The 22,884-nt window shown below is 37.1% G+C and overlaps 1 protein-coding gene across 3 annotated transcripts in view; it reads left to right on the top strand.

Annotated features, from left to right (window-relative positions):
- LOC111145255 (prolyl 4-hydroxylase subunit alpha 1) overlaps window positions 1–22,884 on the top strand; it is a 79,088-nt gene that overhangs the window by 6,521 nt on the left and 49,683 nt on the right. For 2 of the 3 annotated variants that reach the window (XM_022500049.1, XM_022500051.1), the window contains exons 2-5: window positions 8,242–8,349; window positions 10,072–10,168; window positions 11,521–11,672; window positions 14,741–14,878. In XM_022500049.1, the coding sequence (XP_022355757.1) occupies window positions 8,274–8,349; window positions 10,072–10,168; window positions 11,521–11,672; window positions 14,741–14,878 (463 nt within the window). In that variant the 5' untranslated portion in view covers window positions 8,242–8,273. Of the gene's footprint in view, window positions 1–8,210; window positions 8,350–10,071; window positions 10,169–11,520; window positions 11,673–14,740; window positions 14,879–22,884 lie in introns of those variants that run through there. The other variant, XM_022500050.1, reaches the window with a different exon arrangement.

The raw sequence follows: 22,884 nt of genomic DNA, 5'->3' as shown, positions 1-22,884 counted from the left end.
CTAAACTCTATCTCTGATATAGAAGGGGCACTTACTGATTTCTAACCATTAAGCCAAAAAATTACCTTGTTATTTATTTTTCCTATAAAGATATTAACTGCAGGGTTAGACAAACAATTAGATCTCTGGGTTAAACAGAAACCCAACTCATACTAACACACAGTGGAATTTGTGTAAGTATTGTGGGGAGAGAGGGTTGTCTTAACAATTGAGGTCAAGAATGTGATTAGACTTTAAGAATATCAGGAGCATCAGAATGTTTTCTTCTGTCTTTTGTCTATCTTCCTCTCTGTATATTTGCTTCACTTTTATTCTTTGCAGATAAACTTCATTTACTCTTTGACCTATATGTCAAAACTTGGTCCATTACTTCTCCTGAGCTTTATATAACTCAGGCATTCAAAGAGTGCCTGTGCTTTTTTCCTCAATTTTATTTTCAAAATTTCCAGGAAAGAACTTTGGTCACTTGGTGAAGGAAGAGGTATCAAACTGTATTAGATGACTGATTAAACTATGAGGATGAATTAAAGGTAGATTGGGGCAGTTTCCGGAAGAGAGAGTAGTGGTGGTAGAGGCACCATATAGTCAAAATAGGTGTGTGTTTTTGAAATGATATTATATTCAGGTTCTTCCTGACAAGGAAAACTTTGGGTTTTGCAAGAATCTCCAAAAAACAGACTATATAGTACTTCAGTTAAGCCTAATATCTTGATTTAGAGCTTCTTTCCAACTAAATTTCAAAATGCTGTTCAGTTGGAATTACACCAGCGACTGGGTTCACTTCTCAAGTACAGAAAGCTGTGGGAAAGCTAGCATGATTCCAGAGTGTTTGTTAGATAAGTTGGTCGTAGCCATTAGAGCACTTGTCTGTCAGATTGTATGTATTTGAGATGTGGCTTACTCTCTTTGGGAGCGTAAGTATGACTGGAATTCATGGTGTTAAGTTAAAACAAATGGCAATTTGCCAGAGGGATTATAGGAAGGAACTGTGATATAACTATTCTATTAGTAAGTACTCTTAGTTGTCTTAGAAAATCCATCCTACTTATATGGGAGAGACATGACAAGTCTTGGTATACACCATATTGTTGTAGCCTGAATTAGAAGCCTGGATTTGTGTTGGTCTTTTGCATTCATTATAAAAACTGTAAAAAAAAAAAAAAAAAAAAAAAAAGTCTAACACAGATGTCAGGAAGACCAATAGTCAAATGTTAGATTTGTATGAGGTTAAGTAAATTTAAGCTGGAGCCCTCTGAAAGAAGATTTGGAACAGCTGTGGAAGTTATGGAGCGACTGGTAGGAGACCTGTGCAAAGTTTTTAGTGTCAGAGAAAGTTTAGGTTAGAATATCAAGCATTCTTTAGTTGGCCTTATTAATTTTTAATGACTTATCTGGGAAAGAACAAGTTTTTAAAATGTTGAAATTTTTTTCTTGGAAGATAAATGTTAGACTGAAAGGCTAATATAATTATTTGCCAGATACCCTGTTCCTGGTAATTCATTAAGTAACTTGTACATACACTTCAATGAATCCTGATAACTCAAAGTTGTAAATATTTGCAATGTAGTAGAACTGTTTTAAATCTGTTCCCAGGTTTGATTGACCTGTGCGTGTGTGGGATTGGACTTTTTTCTGGGAGAAGGACTGTAGGATAGTTTTGGATAAATATTATACTACGCAATTTACTTTTATTCGGGCTTACCTGAGAATATGTTTTCCAGAAAGATTTCTTCATACTTTTTTTCCTTATAGTTTCTAAAATACAATACTCATGCATATTAAACATGTATAATGTACATGTATGTTATAAAAATTAGGTAATAAGCACTTATGAACCTACCATCTAACCAAGAACTAAAATATTATCAGTAATGTATCTGTAGTGTTTCCATAGTAAATTTTTTTTTTTTTAAAGATTTTATTTATTTATTTGACAGAGAGAGATCACAGGTAGGCAGAGAGGGAGAGGAGGAAGCAGGCTCCCTGCAGAGCAGAGAGCCAGATGAGGGGCTCGATCCCAGGACCCTGGGATCATGACCTGAGCCGAAAGCAGAGGCTTTAACCCACTGAGCCACCCAGGTGCCCCTCCATAGTAAATTTGATGCTAGTATAAATTTATCTTTGTCTTTGACTCCCCTTTGACTTTTTTTTTTTTTTTTTTTTTGAGTCTGGTCTTTTCAGGGAGCTGAGATTCACCTTCCTTCCATCCTCTTTAACCCATTTGCTTTCTATTTCCAGCTTGTTGGAGGATTTAGAACAGGAGACATTTGTATCTTACTATTTAAAAAGTTTTTGTTGTTGTTGTTGTTGTTGTTTTACTTTAACCTCTGCACCCATTGTGGAGCACAAACTTACAGCTCTGAGATCAAGAGTCTCATGTTTTACCGACTGAGCCAGCCAGGCGCCCCTGTATCTTACTATTTTTGATAAAACTCTGGTGTCTTTTAGGATGCTTGATTCTTAGATGCTTATAATGATTTGCTTTGCAAGCTGCTAACTAATTGAAGATGGAAATAAATGGAAGTGAGACATCAGAAGTAAGGAAACCATTGTTTTAAAATCCTGTGATTGATAAAGATATGCCTGCTTATTAACAACTATCTAGTATTAAAAGAGATTGGAGGAGGGGTGCCCGAGTGGCTCAGATGGTGGAGGATCTGACTCTTCTTGATTTCAGTTTAGGTCTTGATCTCACAGTCTTGAGTTCGAGCCCCCTGTTGGGGTCCATGTTGGGGATGGAGACTACTTAAAAAAAAAAAAAAAAAGATTAGAGGAACTATTCACTAGAATAATTAGACATTGAATTATATTTTTCAAAAAATAAATTGAAGTAAAATTTTACTCTTTTAAAGGTAGAAAGCACCTTTTGTGTGATTTTAATGGATGTTTGTATCTGGTTTTTCAAAGTGTAATCCCCAGACCAGCAGCATCACCATCACCTAAGAACTTATGTACAATATCTACATGTCTCAGACCTTCAGGTGATTCTGATAGAATTAAAGTTTGAGAACCACTGCTATATAAGGCTGTCTTCATTTGTTTGGCATAGTACTTTGGAGTAATGCTGTGTGGGTGTGAACTTTATATTGCAAATGATAGAAATCCAGCTTTTTGTAGTTTAAAATTCCTTAGAAAGGGAATTTAGAGGCTCCCTTTACTGGGTTGGGAGCCGAAGATTATTCGGGTAGCTCACAGATTCAAAGCAATAATTGGAGAATCAGGACTGTGGAGCTTGGAAATGTCTCTGGATGACTTTGTTCTGTTTATAGATTGGGCGCCTATGTGTCCTTGACAAGTGGGAAACTTGTTATCACTGGCAGCTCCAAATTCATATCTTATGAACTGAGCCACTCCAGAAGGAGCTGTTTTGTACAATTTCACAAACCCACCCCTCAAATGTTATGTCATTGAATGGCTTAGGCCACATCATATGTCTGTCTGTAAGAGGAAGGATAATAGAAAAATGTGTTACTCTGACAGTATAGTTCATGGCTGGATATTTGGGTTAATTTCATATAAACTTCCTATCTTTGTAGCAGAGAGAGAAATCTGGAGGCTTAAACAGTTAGAATGTAGAAGAGGCACAAATGTGGATCGTACTTGTTAGCTACTTTTTTGTATTAAAGAGGAGTTACCACTTCATTAAAAGCTTAGGGTGACGTACATAATATGGGAGTTGATGTTTTATTATTACTGTAGGTTTATGATTTTGGACAGTTAATTTTTTGTCACTATAAAAGTAAATATACTCTAGGACATCTGGAAAATACAGAGAAAGAGAAAAAAATTACCTAATGTTCTGCTGTCCAGAAGCAACTACATTTTGGTGAATTTCCTCTGTATATTTTCATGCATAGTTATCATATTATGATGTTAATTTTTTCTTTGTTTTGGTCCATATTTATTTATGACTTTCTGTCAGAATAGTGGAAACTTAATCTAATTCAGTAATATTCCACTAGTGTTGTATGATGTTAATTTATTTTAAGACTTTATTTTTTTAAAAGCAGTTTTAGGTTCACAGCAAAACTGAGAGGATGGTACAGAGATTTCCCATATGCCCCCTGCCCCTACACATGGACAGCCTCAACATCCTCCACGAGAGTGGTACATTTGTTATAACTGATTGAATCTACATTGACACATTGTAATTACCGGAAGTCCATACATAGTTTACATCACCCATTCACTCTTGGTGTTGTAAATTTTGTGGATTTGGACAAATGTATGTCCAAAAAATAAATGATGTATTTATCATTATGATATCTTAGAGTATTTTCACTGCCCTAAAAATCTTCTCTGCTCCATCTCTTCATCCTCCTACCTCCCAACCACAGATATTTTTACTGTCTTCATAGTTCTAGAATTTTTTTTGTTGGAAGCGTACAGTACATAGCCTTTTCAGATTGGCTTTTTTTTTTACTTAGAAATACATAGTTAAGGCTTGTCTCCCTCCCTATCCCATCTTTTTTCATTTCTTCCCTCCCTACCCACCACGACCATCTCACGAAACAAACTGAGGGTTGCTGGGGGGTCGGGGTATAGGGATAGGGTGGCTGGGTTATGGACATTGGGGAGGGTATGGGCTATGGTGAGTGCTGTGAAATGTGTAAGCCTGATGATTCACAGACCTGTACCCCTGGGGCAAATAATATATGTTAATAAAAAAATAAAAAGAAATATTCATTTAAGATTCTTTCATGCCTTTTCATGGTTGGAAAGCTCATTTCCTTTTAGCATGAAGTAATAATACTCCATTGTCTGGATGTGCCAGTTTATTTATCCATTTACCTACTGAAGGATATTTTGGTTGCTTCCAAGTTTTGGCCATTTTGAAGAAATACAGGAATACCCACATGCAGGGGGTGCCTGGGTGGTTCAGTGGGTTAAAGCCTCTGCCTTTGGCTCAGGTCATGATCCCAGGGTCCTGGGATCGAGCCTCACATCGTGTGCTCTGCTCAGCGGGGAGCCTGCCCCCCCCCCCCCCCCGCCCCGGCTCTCTGCCTACTTGTGATCTCTGTCCATCAAATAAACAAATAAAATCTTAAAAAAAAAAAAAAAAAAAGATATCCATGTGCAGGCTTTTGTGTGGACATAAGTTTTCAAATTTTGGGGTTAAATAGAAAGGAGAGCAGTTACCAGATTGTATGGTAAGAGTGTGTCTGATGTTTTAAGAGACTACCAAACCATGGTGGCTTTACTGTTTTACATTCTTACCAGCAATGAATGTGTTTGTTAATTTTTAAATTTTATGTTTTTATTTAAATTCACAAGTTAAAGGATGTACTTTTTTTTTTAAGTGAGTATGTAACCTCCTCCTACGTGTAAGCACCTCCTACATTTACTGCAAAGTTTTTCTTTTTTTTTTTTTTTTTTTTAAGATTTTATTTATTTATTTGACACAGAGAGAGATCACAAGTAGGCAGAGAGGCAGGCAGAGAGAGAGGGGAAAGCAGGCTCCCTGCTGAGCAGAGAGCTGGAATTGGGGCTCCATCCCAGGAGCCCGGGACCATGACCTCAGCTGAAGGCAGAGGCTTAACCCACTGAGCCACCCAGGCGCCCCAAGGATATACTCATTTTAAGTTCTGTGACATATATATAGCACCTTCATTACATATTTTTAATTGTGAGTTTGTTAAATTTGATTGTTTGTTTGAAGGACAAAAAAATGGGTCTTTGATAACTGAGTAAACTTTAAATTTATATTTCTTCTGTGACTTTCTATATTCTTAATCTTTCCTATTAATATCTTAGTGTTTTTCTTTTTTATTTGTATGAGCTCCTTAAATGAGCTCCATTTCCTTTAGTTTCCTAGTTTGTAGTATATAGGGTTTTGTTTTTTGTTTTTTGCTAGAGCATGCATGTTGTCTGTGAGCAGGGAGAGGGAGAGAGAATCTCAAACAGGCTCCATGCTCAGCGCAGAGCCTGATGTGGGGCTCAATCTCAGGACTCTGAGATCATGACCTGAGCTGAAATCAAGAGTCAGACCCTTAACCGATGGCGCCCTGTTTATGGGGTTTTTAAAAAACACATATAAGCCTAGATTATTTTGTGTACTTAAATTCCATCTGGCTTTTGATAGGTTGTTTTATCTTATTTAAAGTTTAAAGATTCTGTTCTCCTTTTAGAGATCCAGTAACTTTTCTTTTTTGTTATTTTTTGTTGGTTTTAGCTCTTTAATCCACATAGAATTCGTTTTCCAGCATGATGTGAGGTACAGGTGTTTTTATTCTTCATTTGATTAATGCTTAATTTCTGTGAGTTCTATCATTGTTGAAATGCAGTTTTCAAACTTTAGTAATTTTTGTAGGCTAATGGTTCTTGATTCATTGAGGGATTTAAGGACTTTGAAAGATGACAAAAAAAAAAAAAACTTGAGTTACAAAATACATTTTAGCTGTGAAAAAATAACCTCTTACCTGACCAATCTAAACCATCCCATCAGAGTTTAACATTTGGACAGCATTTCTGATTAGCCTTTTGTTAGTACAGCAAAAGCATTTGTATTTTCTAGAAATAACATTTATTCATGAAGAAAATTATGGTAGAAATCTGTGTAAACAGTGAGAAGATTCTAGACTTTTCAGACAGCCCAGATTTTGAAAAAGCCTTGTGCTTTGGCAGGAACCCAAGAGAGGAAGTGTCTGCATCTGCTGCGTTCTAGAAGCCTTCCCAAAGAGTTACTGTAAAGCAGCCAAGAGAGCAGTGTATTTCACTACTGTGTGGTTCTGGAAGTATCTGGAAGCTTGTGGCAAACTTGAGGGAGGAGAATGTTAGTTTCTGTGGTGATCTATTTTTTATTCAAGAAGGGGGAAGGGGTTTTGTTTTTGTATTTTGTTTGTTTGTTTTGGCGGAATAGGGAGCTTTCCAATGTGGACTTGAACCTGTTGGTTTAGGTGAAGTCACTTGGAAAGAGTCAGAAGTGCCTGCTCAAAGAGGAATAGGGAAACAAGAAGAGTAACCAATGGGAGCCTGTTACTGGGGCAAGAGGTACTGTAATAGTAACTTACTCTTCTGTAAACTAATAAGGAGGACTTAAAAGTCCACGTATGTGATGGTGAAGGAGCAAAAAAAGAGTGCTGTTGGGACATTTGGGAAAGAAGGGTAAAATCTTTTCTGATGGTTAGTTGATATTTGCACCTGCTGTGAAGAATTCGTTCTAGAAAAGTCAGTGCTACCAGGGACAAAGAAAAAAGAAGAGCTTTGCTACCAGCTTAAAAAAAAAAAAATTCCATAGCTGTGTACTAGGCTAAGCATTTTTACATAGAACATAGTAGATAGAAGAACCTCAACACTAGGTCCCTTGAGAGAAATTGCTAGCGTAAATCGACAGGCTGTTTATTCTTTTTGGATTCTGTACAACTTTTTACAAATAAAAGCTTTTATTGAGATATAATTCATGTACCATACAGTTCACCCATTTAATGGTCATGATTCAGTGGTTTTTAGTACTTTATTGTGTTCTTCAACCATCAATTACCACAGTCAATTTTAGAATGTTTTCATCACCCCAAAATCTACAGCTTTTTTTTTTTTAAAGTAGGTTCCATGCCCAGCGTGGAGCCCAACACAGGGCTTGAACTCATGATCCTGAGCTCAAGATCTGAGTTGAGATCAAGAGGCAGACACTTAACCAACTGAGCCACCCAGGCGCCCTGAAAATGTACAGCTTTTAATTGAACTTGTTTTAAAATTGAAAGCCATGTAGGGAAAACATGGAACAAGTTAGGAATTTAAAGGATAAAGCAGTGGCTCTGAAAACTTTTTTTCCCCTTTAAAATATTCTAACATTTCAGAATGTATTTTGGTAATATTTAAATTAAATTACTTTAATGGAGTATAGTATATTTTTATGGGAAATTCATAGTTTAGATGTAGATAACAGAAAACTTATTTTTCAGGCTATATGAAATAGTTACTATCTAATCATTCTAATTATGGTAGTAACTAAGGAGAAAACAAACTTGGGTTGAATTTTTAAGCATAAATATCAGGTGATAACAAACCTTTGTATTTTTCTTTAAGATGAAATATAAAGTTAGTTCTTTAGTTGTATGAAAAGTAAGATAGTAGCTCTTGTTAATTAAATTATTAAATCAACTTTTAAGAATTAACAACAGTCTATGGGCAACCTTAGTGTCGGACATACATTTTGTTCATAGAAGAAATCAGTTAGGAACTTTTCCTACCTTACTTTTTGTTGTTGTTGCTGTTGTTTTAATGGCCCTGTTTCTCTTGTAGGTGTGTGATCCTGAAAAATTAAGTCTTCCAAGATGATCTGGTGGATTTTAATTGTAGGGGTTCTACTTCCCCAGTCTTTGGCCCATCCAGGCTTTTTTACTTCAATTGGTAAGTCTTACTATTTTTTGGTTTGTATTGATATTGCATTTAAAAAAATTTCCATTTTTTAGTGTTTTTTTTTTTTTAAGATTTTATTTCTTTATTTGACACAGAGAGACAGAGAATAAGCAAGGGGAGTGGCAAGGGAAAGGGAGATATGCAAGTGAGAGGAAGAAGCAGGCTCTCTGCTGAGCAGTGCAGCTCTATCCTAGTATCCTGGGATCGTGACTTGAGCTGAAGGCAGCTGCTTAACCAACTGAGCCACCCAGGCGCCCCATTTTTTTTTAGTGTTTTTAAATCAGTAAAAACAAATAACAGTGTATTCCCAGAGACAGAAGCATTGAATTAGTTCCTTTCCCCTACAAGTCTCTGTTCTTAAAATTTAATTTAAAAAATTTTTTCTGATCACAAAAGCAGTACATTTTCAGGTTAAAACTTAAGAAAATTGGGGCATCTGGGTGGCTCAGTGGGTTAAGTCTCTGCCTTTGGCTCAGGTCATGATCTCAGGGTCCTGGGATTGAGTCCCACATTGGGCTCTCTGCTCAGCAGGGAGCCTACTTTCCCCTCTATCTCTGCCTGCCTCTCAGTGTACTTGTTATCTCTCTGTGTCAAATAAATTTTTTTTTTTTAATTTTAAGAAAATTTAGAAAAGCATATCAAGAAAATTCTTTGTTAATGAGTCCACTTAGATAATTTAATAGTCTTTTTTTTAATGCACAGATACAAATAATACCCTGTACATTATTTCATAACCTGCTATTTCCATTTAAGAATCTACTATGAACACAAGTAATTTTTTTCTATATCATAATTAAAAAAAAATCTTTGAAAGTATTACTAAAAATAGCATATGGTTAAAGAAGAAACAAAAATACGTAGAATGTAAGACTTCCACATGTCCTCTTTCCCCCAGAAATATTTTTCATGTTTGATACGTATCCTTTTATGTTTTCCTATATGCATACTTCATCTGTCTTAAATTAGATGTTTTCCTTTATGCTGTTAACCAGTTTTACCCTTGTGTGATCGGAGTGCTAACGAAAACACAAGTATTATACTTTTATTATCTAATTTTGTGATATAAAATAAGGAGTCTTCTTATCTCACTATAAATAACTGAACATGGATGCTTTGAATTTCATTTGTAAAATGTACCTTTTGTTAGTGTGGTTTTAGTTTATTGAATGAAAATTTAATTCTAATCAGTCTCAAGAACAAAAAAAGGTGAGAGCAGAGGTAGGGAAGAAGAAAAAGTAGTGTTGTTTTGTAACTTAAAAACAAATTTTTAAAACAATTTGCCAATGTTGTCCAGTTTGCAGAATGAAGTAGTTTGAAAGTTAGAATTGGAACACAATTGTCTTTGTTTATTTAGTTAAAAAGAAAAAAGATGTTTTCTTCAACATATCTGAGTTTAAAATCAGTTCAATCTTATCAAAGAATGAAGCATTCCTTTTTTTTTTTTTTTAAGATTTTATTCATTTATTTGAGAGAGAAAGCATGAGAGAGGAGAAGGTCAGAGGGAGGAGCAGACTCCCTGTGGTGCTGGGAGCCTGTTGCAGGATTCTATCCTGGTACTCCAGGATCATGACCTGAGCCGAAGGCAGTTGCTTAACCAACTGAGCCACCTAGGTGCCCCAGAATGAAGCATTCTTGATCATTTTAAAATTATTCTAAAATACTTGTGTTGACCAATGTGGGTATTTGATAAACCTTCCCTTCTTCTCCTTCTAGGTCAGATGACTGATTTGATCCATACTGAGAAAGATCTGGTGACTTCTCTGAAAGACTATATTAAGGCAGAAGAGGACAAATTAGAACAAATAAAAAAGTAAGCAAAGTGTTCTACTTATTAGGATTCGACTCCACCTGGATGTTTTTGTTCTAGAGCTAAAACATTCTTTGAGTGGAAATGGAAGCCACCTATCTTAGAAACTGGCTGAAATGGCTAAAATAGGAGCACTGAAAACAAGAGTTAGGCCTGGGCCAAGAGTTTAGATAAGGATATAAATGGGTATAGGTGTTGAATGACAGTTTCTCAAAATGGTTGCTAATATCTTCTGTCTTCTTCTAACTCCCTAATCAAGTCATCTTCTAGAGCAGTTTTCAAATTCTGTTTATCCTTCACTCCTTTGGTTCCATTCTAGAGATTACAGTGATAAATATGTTAATTATTAATTGATACAATTTTTCCTTACCTGCTAATTTATTTTTAACTGACTCAGGCTCAGAGTTAATCCTGACTTGAGAATTCCTGCCTTTTATTTAGTGAGTAGCTGAGTAGTTAGGGTTTTTTTGTCTATTTGTTTTAAAATATAGTTTTCAGATACTGAATGTAAAATTTTGGCGTTAAGTTTGATTTAAATGAACATGGTACTGAAGTTCGATTGGGCTAATTTGTATTTTATAACCAATTATTTGGCTTTAAGGACCTGTGAGGAGATGAATTTTTAGACCCTTAGTAGAGGGATCCAGTCACACCTTTTCTAAGATCGGTTCCATTTACTGTAGCCATTTGAGAGAAACAAAACTAAAAGACTTGTTACATTTTTATTTTACCAAGCTAGATTTTACCCATAACAGTCTTGCTTTTTATTTTTATTTATTTTTTAAATTTTATTTATTTATTTTTTTAAGATTTTATTTATTTATTTGAGAGAATGAGTGAGAGATAGCATGAGAGAGGAGAAGGTCAGAGGGAGAAGCAGACTCCCCAAGGAGCTGGGAGCCCAATGCGGGACTCGATCCTAGAAGTCCGGGATCATGACCTGAGCCGAAGGCAGTCACTCAACCAACTGAGCCACCCAGGCGCCCCCAGTCTTGCTTTTTAAAAAATTTATAATTTCATTTTAAAAAGAGTTTTTAGGGGCGCCTGGGTGGCTCGGTGGGTTAAAGCCTCTGCCTTCAGCTCCGGTCATGATCCCAGGGTCCTGGGATCGAGCCCCACATCAGGCTCTCTGCTCAGCAGGGAGCAGGGAGCCTGCTTCCTCCTCTCTCTCTGCCTACCTCTCTGCCTACTTGTGATCTCTCTGTCAAATAAACAAATAAAATCTAAAAAAAAAAAGAGTTTTTAAATACAGTTTTCAGTCATAAACCTCTGGTCTTTTTTCTGAGTGCTTTATTAAGTTGTGTTCTTCCTTATTAAGTGTGTGTGTGCTCCATTTATATGTCTTACATGTATAGATGGGCAGAGAAGTTAGATCGACTAACCAGCACAGCGACAAAAGATCCAGAAGGCTTTGTTGGGCACCCTGTAAATGCATTCAAATTAATGAAACGTCTGAACACTGAATGGAGTGAGTTGGAGAATCTGGTCCTTAAGGATATGTCAGATGGTAAGTCAGATGGTAAGACTAAGGAGCTAAAAGAAAGTAAGACAATATTGCTGCCATGGGTGGAAATGCCAATACTAATAAATTCATTTCCCAGAACATCAGGTGTTCAGTGTTGTAACTAAATTGTTGCAGGGGTATGTTTGGTTTTGACTGGAGTTAGTCTATATCCTGAATTCCTTAATTTAAAAAAAAAAAAAAAAAAAAGGGAGTAGGGCGCCTGGGTGGCTCAGTGGGTTAAGCCGCTGCCTTTGGCTCAGGTCATGATCTCAGGGTCCTGGGATCGAGTCCCACATCGGGCTCTCTGCTCAGCAGGGAGCCTGCTTCCCTCTCTCTCTCTCTCTCTCTCTGCCTGCCTCTCTGTCTACTTGTGATCTCTCTCTGTCAAAAAAATAAATAAAAAATCTTTAAAAAAAAAAATAAAAAAAAAAAAAAGGGAGTAAAAACTGGAAACAAGGGGCACCTGGGTGGCTCAGTGGTTTAAAAATCTTTTAAAAAAAAACTGGAAACAAATAAAAATAACTTTAGTCTTTTTTTTTTTTTTTAAAGATTTTTATTTATTTATTTGACAGAGAGAGATCACAAGTAGGCAGAGAGGCAGGCAGAGAGAGAGGAAGGGAAGCAGGCTCCCCGCCGAGCAGAGAGCCCGATGCGGGGCTCGATCCCAGGACCCCGGGATCATGACCTGAGCCGAAGGCAGAGGCTTAACCCACTGAGCCACCCAGGCGCCCCAAAAATAACTTTAGTCTTAAAAAAAAGTAAGTAACTTCTGTTGCTGGTGACTAGCACTGGTGCTTTTTGCTTTGAAATTTACAAAAGTTTATCAGTTATTTGACATATAGTTTCATTTCCGAGAGTAATTGTTCCCATTTTAGGATTATCTTCAGATGTCAAAAATTTATGGATAAATCTCCATCATCTCATCTATTGTTCATGTATTGGGAGTGCAAATATAAGGAAAAGTGATAGCTGTGTTCTATATAGTATTTTGAATCTTAGACTTCTTTTACTTCGACAATAAATTGAAAAACTAAGACTGCGAACAGTAACAATGAAGGGCTTTCTAATTAAAACAAAGTTGTATTTGGAGTATTGAGGTGTTTTAGATATTTTAGTAGCAGACACAGAAAACTAAGCCTGGAGTTTAGGAACTAGAGGGAATATGCTTAGATAAAATACTTGTTCAGTGACTGAAGGTGGAATAAAAAAAAGTAAGAAGAAGGGAGAGAACTGAGTTAACTATGTAAATGAAAATACTCCAAGGGTGCTTATGAGTGTTTCTGAGTTGTAAACTATTAGGCAAAGGACAGAAAGCCTTGAGGAGAAAAATTAAGGCAAGCCCTTTTGAAAACTGCATTGTGAGAAGGAAATACCAGTGATTATTTGCTCTCTGACATAGCACCATGACAACATTTTTAAAGTCCTGTATATGTGTGTGCACACACATATACACATTTATACACATTTATTTATTTATTTATTAAAGATTTTATTTATTTATTTGACAGACAGAGATCACAGGCAGGCACAGAGGCAGGCAGAGAGAGAGAGAGAGGAGGAAGCTGGCTCCCTGTGGAGCAGAGAGCCGGATTCAGGGCTCGATCCCAGGACCCTGGGATCATGACCCGAGCTGAAAGCAGAGGCTTTAAACCCACTGAGCCACCCAGGCACCCCTACACATTTATTTATTAACTTAATTTTTAAAAAATTCTCAATTTTTTTATCTTTATGACCTAAGTTCTTTTATAAGGTAAACCTTGAGACTTTGATGTTCTAATCTGTGGTAGTCATCCCATAGTGCTATAATACATATATTTTTCCTCTTTTTTAGGGAAGGGATTTAAGCAACTTCTTGGATTTATTCTGAGTCATTAAAAAAATCTGTAAAACTTGTTGTAAAATTCCATGTAGATATTGTGACTAAGGATTGGTCTTAAAACTAAAAAATATGCTTGATACGAACTTTAGCCCTCTCCTAGCTACTTGTTCATTTGTACATTTTCATTAATATAAAAATGCCTGGCTGATCAAATACACACACAAAAAATTTTGCTGATCAAAATACACAGTTGCCTGTAAGTAAATGTGAGAGGAGGGAAGTTTCATAACTAACTTTTGTTTGCAAATGATAACATTTTTATTAAAATTTTAAATTACCTGTTTTTGTTTTTTTGGTTCCTTAAGGAGTATTTAGCATCCATTCTCTTTAGGGGTTATATAATTATCATAATTACTTTGTTAGTTTGGTTTTTGCTATATTTTATATAAAACCTTTTAAAATTAAAATTAGGGGTGCCTGGGTGGCTCAGTGGGTTAAGCCTCTGCCTTCAGCTCAGGTCATGATCTCAGGGTCCTGGGATCGAACCCGGCATGGGGCTCTCTGCTCTGCAGGGAGCCTTCTTCTTCCTCTCTCTCTGCCTGCCTCTCTGCCTACTTGTGATCTGTCAAATAAATAAAATCTTTTAAAAAAAGATTAAAATTAGAGCAAATCTTGGTTGATCACTGTATTCAGTAATTTAACAGATCTAAATGTATTTTAATAAATGAGCCACTTTATAATCTTAAACATGTAGTTAATCTCTCTCCCCCCTCAAAGGATTACACCAAACTTTGTATATTTACATATTTATATAATGAGTGACACATGGAAGAAGAAAATAGAACTTTTTAAAAGTGCATACATTTTATTTACCATCTGTTATCCTAAAGTATAATTGGTTGCCAATGGATTTCATTTTCAAATCCATAAATCCATTTTTCAAGCTTAGTGGAGGCTCTTCTGTGTATCTAAAGATTCAGTTATCATGTTGATTTTTACCTAATATGATAGGATTCATGCAATGACTTCAGATTACTTACGTGACATTAGGATTTGGGAAGATGGAATAAGTTAGAGGTATTTCAGGTCTTAGTGTATTTAGTTTTTTCTTGTTGAGCATGTGGAACTTTAATGGCATGGTAGAAAATTACAATAAAATTAATTTTGAAAAATCCTTGTGAGCACTGTATATTGCAGATTGGAAGTCTATTCTAGAGTCTTTCTTTTTCTTTTCTTTTTTTTAAATTTCAAGGCTTTATCTCTAACCTAACCATTCAGAGACAATACTTCCCTAATGATGAAGATCAGGTTGGGGCAGCTAAAGCTCTGTTGCGTCTCCAGGATACCTACAATTTGGATACAGACACCATCTCAAAGGGTAATCTCCCAGGTAAGAATTCTTCTAGCATATATAACATTTATTACCTGGTTGTTTTATTCAGTCCATTAGAATGTTAATCTAAAAGAAAAATTTTGCATTTTAAGACTTTTAACATTAATTTATTTCACAGTCTTTGAAGACAAAGACTCTATTTCCCTAGGACTTAATAGTTGTGGGTAAGTTTATAGCTTGTTACTGTGAAAGCTTAATATTATAGGAACTTAACTTTAGGCATTTTTTGCCTGGAAAAAAACAATCAGTTTTCCTCATGTTTTTCTTTAGAACATCAAATGTTTGTGTGTAAAGTTATAAAGGAATTGATAAAGTTTATATGTTTAGTAATTTAAAAACCAAGACATTGGGTGTACACAGATTTTTAAAGTGGTCTTTTTTTTTTATTTTTTTTTTTAGATTTTATTTATTTTTTTTTTTGTCAGAGAGAGTGCACAAGCAGGGGGAGTGGCAGGCAGAGGGAGAAGCAGGTTTCCTGCTGAGCAAGGAACCTGATGTGGGACTTGATCCCAGAACTCTGGGATCATGACCAGAGCTGAAGGCACTTAGCTGAGCCACCCAGACATCCCTTTTTAAAGTGTTCTATAATGAACATCCTGCTTTATGACCCATTTTTGGCAAAACCTTTTATTTAGGTTACAGCTGGTTTCATGATAATTTGCTTTAAAAACTTACATTGTACAAAAAGTATATAACAAAATTTGTCATCTAAATCACTTTTAAATGTGTGGTTTAGTGGCACCAAGTACATTCACACTGTTGTGCAATCATCACCAGCATCCATCCCCATAGCTCTTTCCATCTTGTAAAACTAAAACTGTACCCATTAAACAATAACTCCCCATCCCCTATTTTCCCTAGCCCCATCATTTTGCTTTGTTTCTATAATTTTGACTGTTCTAAGTATCTCCTATAAATGGAATCATACAGTAATTGTCTTTTTGTGATGGACTTATTTCACTTAGCATAATGCTCTCAAGGGTCATTCACATTGTAGCAAATGTCAGAATTTCCTTACTTTTTTTTTTTTTTTTTAAAGATTTTATTCATTTATTTGACAGAGAGAGATCACAAGTAGACAGAGAGGCAGGCAGGCAGAGAGAGAGAGAGGGAAGCAGGCTCCCTGCTGAGCAGAGAGCCCGATGCGGGACTCGATCCCAGGACCCTGGGATCACGACCTGAGCCGAAGGCAGCGGCTCAACCCACTGAGCCACCCAGGCGCCCCAGAATTTCCTTACTTTTTAAGGCTGAATAGTAATACGTCATGTATATATATATGTATATATACCATATTTTGCTTATTCTTTCGTCCATCAGCAGGACACTTGAGTTGCTTCCATGTCTTAGCTAGTGCAAATAGTGCTGCTGTTAACATGCCTGTGCAGATATCCTGTCAAAACCCTGCCTCCCATTCTTTGGGTAGATACATAGAAGTGTAATTGCTGGATCCTATGGTAATTCTATTTTTAGTTTTTTGAGGAACTGCCTTACTGTTTTCTGCAGTAGATATATTATTTTACATTCCCACCAACAGTGCACAAGGGTTCCAAATTCTCCCCCTACTCTTCAACACTTGTTATTGTCTCTTTTTTTGATGGTAGCCATCCTTATGGGTGTGAGGTGATATCTCATTGTAGTTTTACATTTCCCTATCAGTGATGTTGAGCATCTTTTCATGTGCTTTGCAGCCATCTGTATTTCTTTCTTGGAGAGAGGTTTATTGAAGTCTTTTGCCCACTTTTTTTTTTTTTTTTGAAGATTTTATTTATTTGAGAGGGAGAGAACGAGAGAGAGAGAGAGAGCGTGCACAAGAGGAGGAAAGTCAGAGGGAGAAGCAGACTTCCTGCAAGCAGGGAGCCCGATGCGGGACTCGATCCTGGGACTTCAGGATCATGACCTAAGCCGAAGGCAGTTGCTAAACCAACTGAGCCACTCAGGCGCCCTTTTGCCCACTTCTTAATTAGTTTTTTTGTTGTAGTTGGTTTAGGAGTTGTCTACATATGCTGGATATTAATCCCTTATGAGACACATGATCTGGAAATATTTTCTCCCATTCTGTGGGTTGTCTTTTTACTCAGTTGATAATGTCTTTTGACGCATGAAGTTTTAAATTTTTCATGAGGTCCAGTTTATTTTTTCTTTGCTTCCATTTGCCTTTAGGATCATATACAAGAAATTGTTGACTAATCTAATGTCATGGAGCTTTTCTTCTATGTTTTCTTCTTAAGAGTTTTATTGTTTTAGGTCTTACATTTAGGTCCTTTATCCATTTTGAGATAATTTTTTTTTTTTTTAAAGATTTTATTTATTTATTTGACAGAGAGAGATCACAAGCAGGCAGAGAGGCAGGCAGAGAGAGAGGAGGAAGCAGGCTCCCTGCTGAGCAGAGAGCCCGATGCGGGGCTCGATCCCAGGACCCTGAGATCATGACCCGAGCCGAAGGCAGCGGCTTAACCCACTGAGCCACCCAGGCGCCCCCATTTTGAGATAATTTTAACATGTGTTAGTGTAAGGGTCCAACTTCATTTCTTTTGCATATGGATATCCAGTTTTTCCAGCACCATTTGTTGAAAAGACTGGCTTCTCCCCATTGATTGGTCTTGGCACTCTTGTCAAAAAGTATATGATCATATATGTGAGGGTTTATTATAATCTGGGCCCTCTGTTCTATTCCATTGATCTTTATGCCTTACTAATACCACACTGTTCTGATGACTGTAGCTTTTTTTTTTTTTTTTTTAAGATTTTATTTATTTAATAGGGCATGAGCAGGGGTGAGGAGGGGCAGAGGGAGGGGGACAGGCTGACTCTGCTGAGCAAGAAGCAGGGCTTGATACCAAGACCCTGAGAGCATGACCTGAGCCAAAGGCAGAGGAAGGCAGATACTTAATCAGCTGACCCACTCAGGCGCCCCTGAAGACTGTAGCTTTGTAGTAAGTTTTGAAATCTAGAAGTTTGAGTTCTCCAGTTTTGTTCTTTTTCAAGATTGTTTTGACTGTCTCTTGAAATTACATATGAATTTCAGGATGGGTTTTTCTTTTTCTGCAAAGAATATCATTGGGATTTTGATAGGGATTGTATTTAATCTGTAGATCAGTTTGGGTAGTATTGCCATTTTAATAGTATCAGGTTTTCCAGTCCATGAACATGGGATGTGTTTCTACTTATTTATGTCTTCTCTTATTTCAGCAATGTTTTGTGGTGTTCTTTGTATAAGTCTTTCACCTCTTTGGTTAATTCCTAAGTATTTTATTCTTAGAATTGTTTTAGTGGGGATGACTGGGTAGCTCAGTCAGTTAAAATGTCTGCCTTTGGCTGAGGTCATGATCCCATGGTCCTGCGCTAAAGGCCTGTATTGGGCTCCCTGTGCAGTGGAGTCAGCTTCTCCCTTTGCCTGTCCTTTCCTGTTCTCTCTCTCTGTCTCTCTCTCTCAAGTAAATAAATAAAATCTTTCTCAAAGTAATGACTGTTCTGAACTTGGTTGTACTCATTTGTCTCTTTATTCTTTACTACATACATTGTTGTGTTTTAAAATTTTAAATAATCCGTGTATCTTCCTGCAACCTTTTTCACTCAATTTTTTGAGTAAACTCATCTAACTGCTCTGTGGTATTATATGACAGAATTGATTTATTCATTCATGCATGGATGGACATTTTGGTTATCTCCAATTTTTTTGCTGTGTCAAACAAGATTTCAGTAAACATCCTTGTTTATGTATTCTTTGGCTAATGTAATGCAAATGTTTCCTTAGGGTATAAGAAGTCAGGGTATAAGCGCCCCCCCCCTTTTTTAAGATTTTATTTATTTATTTGACAGAAATCACAAGTAGGCAGAGAGGCAGGCAGAGAGAGAGAGGGGAGCAGGCTCCCCGCTGAGCAGAGAGCCCGAGATGGGGCTCGATCCCAGGACCCTGAGATCACGACCCAAGCCGAAGGCAGAGGCCCAACCCACTGAGCCACCCATGTGCCCTGAGCCCCTTGGTTTTATCTCTTAAATCTATTTCCCCCACTCCCATTCCACTGATGTAGTTGGAAAAAACCTGGTTATATGTTTTGTGGGATGTACATTTTGGAGTTGCCCGATTTTTTCTTTTGTGTTAATTTCCTGTATTTCCTATGAACTGGTCAGAGCTTGAGTCTCAGTTAGATGCAAGTTAAGTTTTTTAATTAACTCCATAGGTGGCGCTCTGAACTTTCTGTTGAATTGCATGACTAGCCACCCAACATCTCATCACACTTTTTGTGTGACTGATGAGTAGCTTTGGTGGTGGGAGACTGATAAGTCCATATGAAGTTTTCCATGAGTTTTCTTGTAATTGTTTTTGCAGACTTTGATGATCCTTGCTTAGAACTATTAGGGGTTGAAAAATGGTGATTTTCTTATCCCATCATTCCTTCTACTTTTATTGGCTGGAATTCTATCAGTAAGAACTTTTTTTCAGGAGCCTTTTTTTTTTTTTTTTTTTTCAGGAACCATTTTTTTATCCTCAACCAGAGTTTGTATGTGAAGGGCAAGATAAATCCTTGATTGTTATTCTTGTGTCAATTTTCAGAGTGAGTTAATGTCATAATAACTTATAGTAGTGACCAGCGATTTTTATCTGAACTATCATTACAAACTCATGGATTTTTATATATTTTTATATTTCAGTCCATTATTATTCATTTGATGCCCAGTTATCCTATTTGAGGCCAGGGGGATCCTCTTTACACTTGATCTTAGCCAAAAGGCTGAGAAGTGATGGGGGGCTGGTCCTCTTTAGATGGGCTAATTTGTCCTTTCGAAATGATCCTGTTATTCTTTGCTATTAAGGAAATTTAATTTTTGGCAGTTTTTTCCAAGCTTATCTTATAAATTTCTACCCCATAGCAGGAAGAATCAGGCCTTGCCATAGTGAACCTTGATTCTTTTTAATTGGGAATGATATAGGGAGTGGAGTGTAGCTAGGTTCTAGGGATGTCTGTTGCTATTTGTCATTGATTCTAAATCTTTACAGAGATAGGAAATATGTGAGTTCATGTTAATTTCCAATTCAAATGTTGAACAACATTGAAAAGACTTTCTCCATTGAATTGCCTTGGCATCTGTCCAAAAATCACTTGGCCTATCTCTTGACTTGATTCTATTCCATTGATTTATATGTCTACCTGTAATTAATACCAAACAGTCTGAACTATAGCTTGTATTTTTTTTTTTTTCTTTAAAGATTTTACTTACTTATTTGAGAGAGCGAAAGCAAGCCCAAGTTGGGGGGAGGGCCAAAGAGAGAGAGTAGTAGACTCCCTGCTGAACAGGGAGCCCAATGTAGAGCCCAGTCCCAGGACCCTGGGATGATGACCTGAGCCAAAGGCAGACGCCCAAACACTGAGCCACCCAGGTGCCCGTGAACTATAGCTCTATAGTAAGTATTGAAATCAAGCAGAATAAGTCCTCCAGCTCTGTTCTTTGGTAAAATTGCTTTGGCTATTCTAGATTCTTTGAATTTCTATATAAATCTCAGAATCAGTTTGTCAGTTTTCCAAAAAAAAGTGCCTGTAGGAATTTTGATTGGGGTTGGGTTGAATCTTGCAAAGAATTTTGGCAGCATTGTCATTTTAACAATATAGACTTTTTCTAATCCATGAACACATTATATCTCTCCATTTATTTAGGGCAAAGAAATTGGGGTAGGAGACAAGATACTTTGACCTTAAGGTTAAACCACCATGAGTCTAACAGTTACTGTTTGACCATTGGTGTCAAAAGTTGGAACAGGGGCACGTGGGTGGCTCAGTGGGTTAAAGCCTCTGCCTTTGGCTCAGGTAATGATCCCAAGGTCCTGGGATCGAGCCCCACATTCGACTCTCTGCTCAGCAGGGAGTCTGCTTCCCTTCCTCTCTCTCTGCCTGCCTCTCTGCCTACTTGTGATTTCTGTCAAATAAATAAAATCTTTAAAAAAAAATCCTTTCCCCACTTCCTCTTTCCCCTCTTTTATCCCCCCTTAAAAAAAAAAAATAAAAAAGATTCCTTTATTTATTTGCAAGAGAGAGACTGAGTGGGTGTTGGGGGGTAACTATATGTAACTTTGTAGTTACATATAGGCTTTTCCTATATGTAACTACCATTTTAATAGTTTTTCTCTTTCCACTGTTTATTTTTTAAAATAAAAGCAAATGTGTATATATTTCTGTTCCTTCTCAACATAAACACAGAAAGTATGGTAAAATACTTTGTGTACCATGGTGTTTTAATTTATTGATAGACCCTAGATATCAATTCATATCATATATAGAAATCTTCATTTCTCTTTACACCTACATTTTAATCTATTTTTGCGGAGGTACTGTAGTTTATATAATCAGGCCTCTAGGATGATCATTTGTTTATTTCTTGTCTTTGGCTATTATAAAAATAATGCTGCCAGTATCCTTGTACATATATTTTTGGTTTTTGCTAAGTGATCTTTAGAATATTTTTTCTAGAAGTGATGCCACTGAGTCAAAGAATAAATGCATAGGTAGTTTTGCTAATAGTGTCCCAGTTTCCCTCCATAATGGTTGTATCATTTTGCATTTCTTTTTTTTTTTTTCCAAGATTTTATTTATTTATTTGACAGAGAGAGACACAGTGAGAGTGGGAACATAAGCAGATAGTGAGAGAGGGAGAAGCAGGCCTCCCGCTGAGCAGGGAGCCCAATTCGGGGCTAGATCCCAGGACCCTGGGATCGTGCCGTGAACCGAAGGTAGATGCTCAACAACTGAGCCACCCAGGTGCCCCTCATTTTGCATTTCTACCAATAATATGTGAGTGTGCCTATTTCCTCGCAGCGTGACCAAAAAAATGTTGCCAGTGTTGTCAGACTGAGATTTCTGCCAACCTGATAGTTCACTTTAATTTATTTTTGTAAATGATTTATTTTTATTTTAGAGTGTACACACGTGAGAGCAGGGGGATAGGGAGAGAGAGAATCCCCAAGCAGACTCCCCATTGAGTGTGAAGCCCAACACAGGGCTGGATCCCAGTACCCTGAGATCATGACCTGAGCCAAAATCAAGAGTCAGATGCTCAGCTGACTGAGCCATCTAGGCGTCCCAGTTCACTTTTGTTTAGATTGGCAAATATGTATACCAATTTCTTTTTTTTTCTTTTTTTTTTTTTTTTAAGATTTTATTTATTTATTTGACAGAGAGATCACCAGTAGGCAGATAGAGAGAGAGGGGGAAGCAGCCTCCCCTCTGAGCAGAGAGCCTGATGAGGGGCTTGATCCCAGGACCCTGAGATCATGACCTGAGCTGAAGGCAGAGACTCAACCCAGTGAGCCACCCAGGCACCCCTGTATACCAATTTTTCTTTATCATTCTTTCTTGTACCTCAGACTTTCCTTATAGAATGATTTTCCTCATCTTTTAGGGGTGCTTTGGTGTACGGTTGGTGGTGTGTCTGACTCTTGGTCCTGAGATCCAGCCCCACATAGGGCTCTATGCTCAGTGTGGAGTCTAAGATTGTCTCTCCCCCTGTCCCTTAACACTCTCTCTCTCTCAGATAAATACATCTTTAAAAAGATGTTTTCCTCATCTTTGAAACCCATCCTTAAGAAGACTTTACATATATATATTACATATATATGTTGGCTTTGGATTCTTTGTGCTTCCGGACTCTCAAGTTTTATGTGCTTTAATTCTGGAAAATTGTCTACTTTCACTATTATTTCTTTAGTGCCTCTCCTATATTCTCTCTGTTGTCATCTGATGGGACTCCAACTAGACATACTAGACCTTATTTTTCTTCCCTTTTAACTAGCATTTTCATTTTTTTTTTTAAGATTTTATTTATTTATTTGACAGAGGTCACAAGTAGGCAGAGAGGCAGGCAGAGAGAGAAGAGGAAGCAGGCTCCCCACTGAACAGAGAGCCGATGCGGGGCTCAATCCCAGAACTCCAGGATCATGACCTGAGCCAAAAGCAGAGGCTTTAACCCGCTGAGCCACCCAGGCGCCCCTAGCACTTTTTCTTTCTTTCTTC

The sequence above is a fragment of the Enhydra lutris genome, unplaced genomic scaffold (genome assembly GCF_002288905.1).
Source record: "Enhydra lutris kenyoni isolate GAN:26980312 unplaced genomic scaffold, ASM228890v2 scaffoldscaffold12, whole genome shotgun sequence".
NCBI classification, from domain to species: domain Eukaryota; kingdom Metazoa; phylum Chordata; class Mammalia; order Carnivora; family Mustelidae; genus Enhydra; species Enhydra lutris.
The sequence above is the reverse complement of the archived record's forward strand: the minus strand, read 5'-3'. Positions and strand labels throughout refer to the sequence as shown.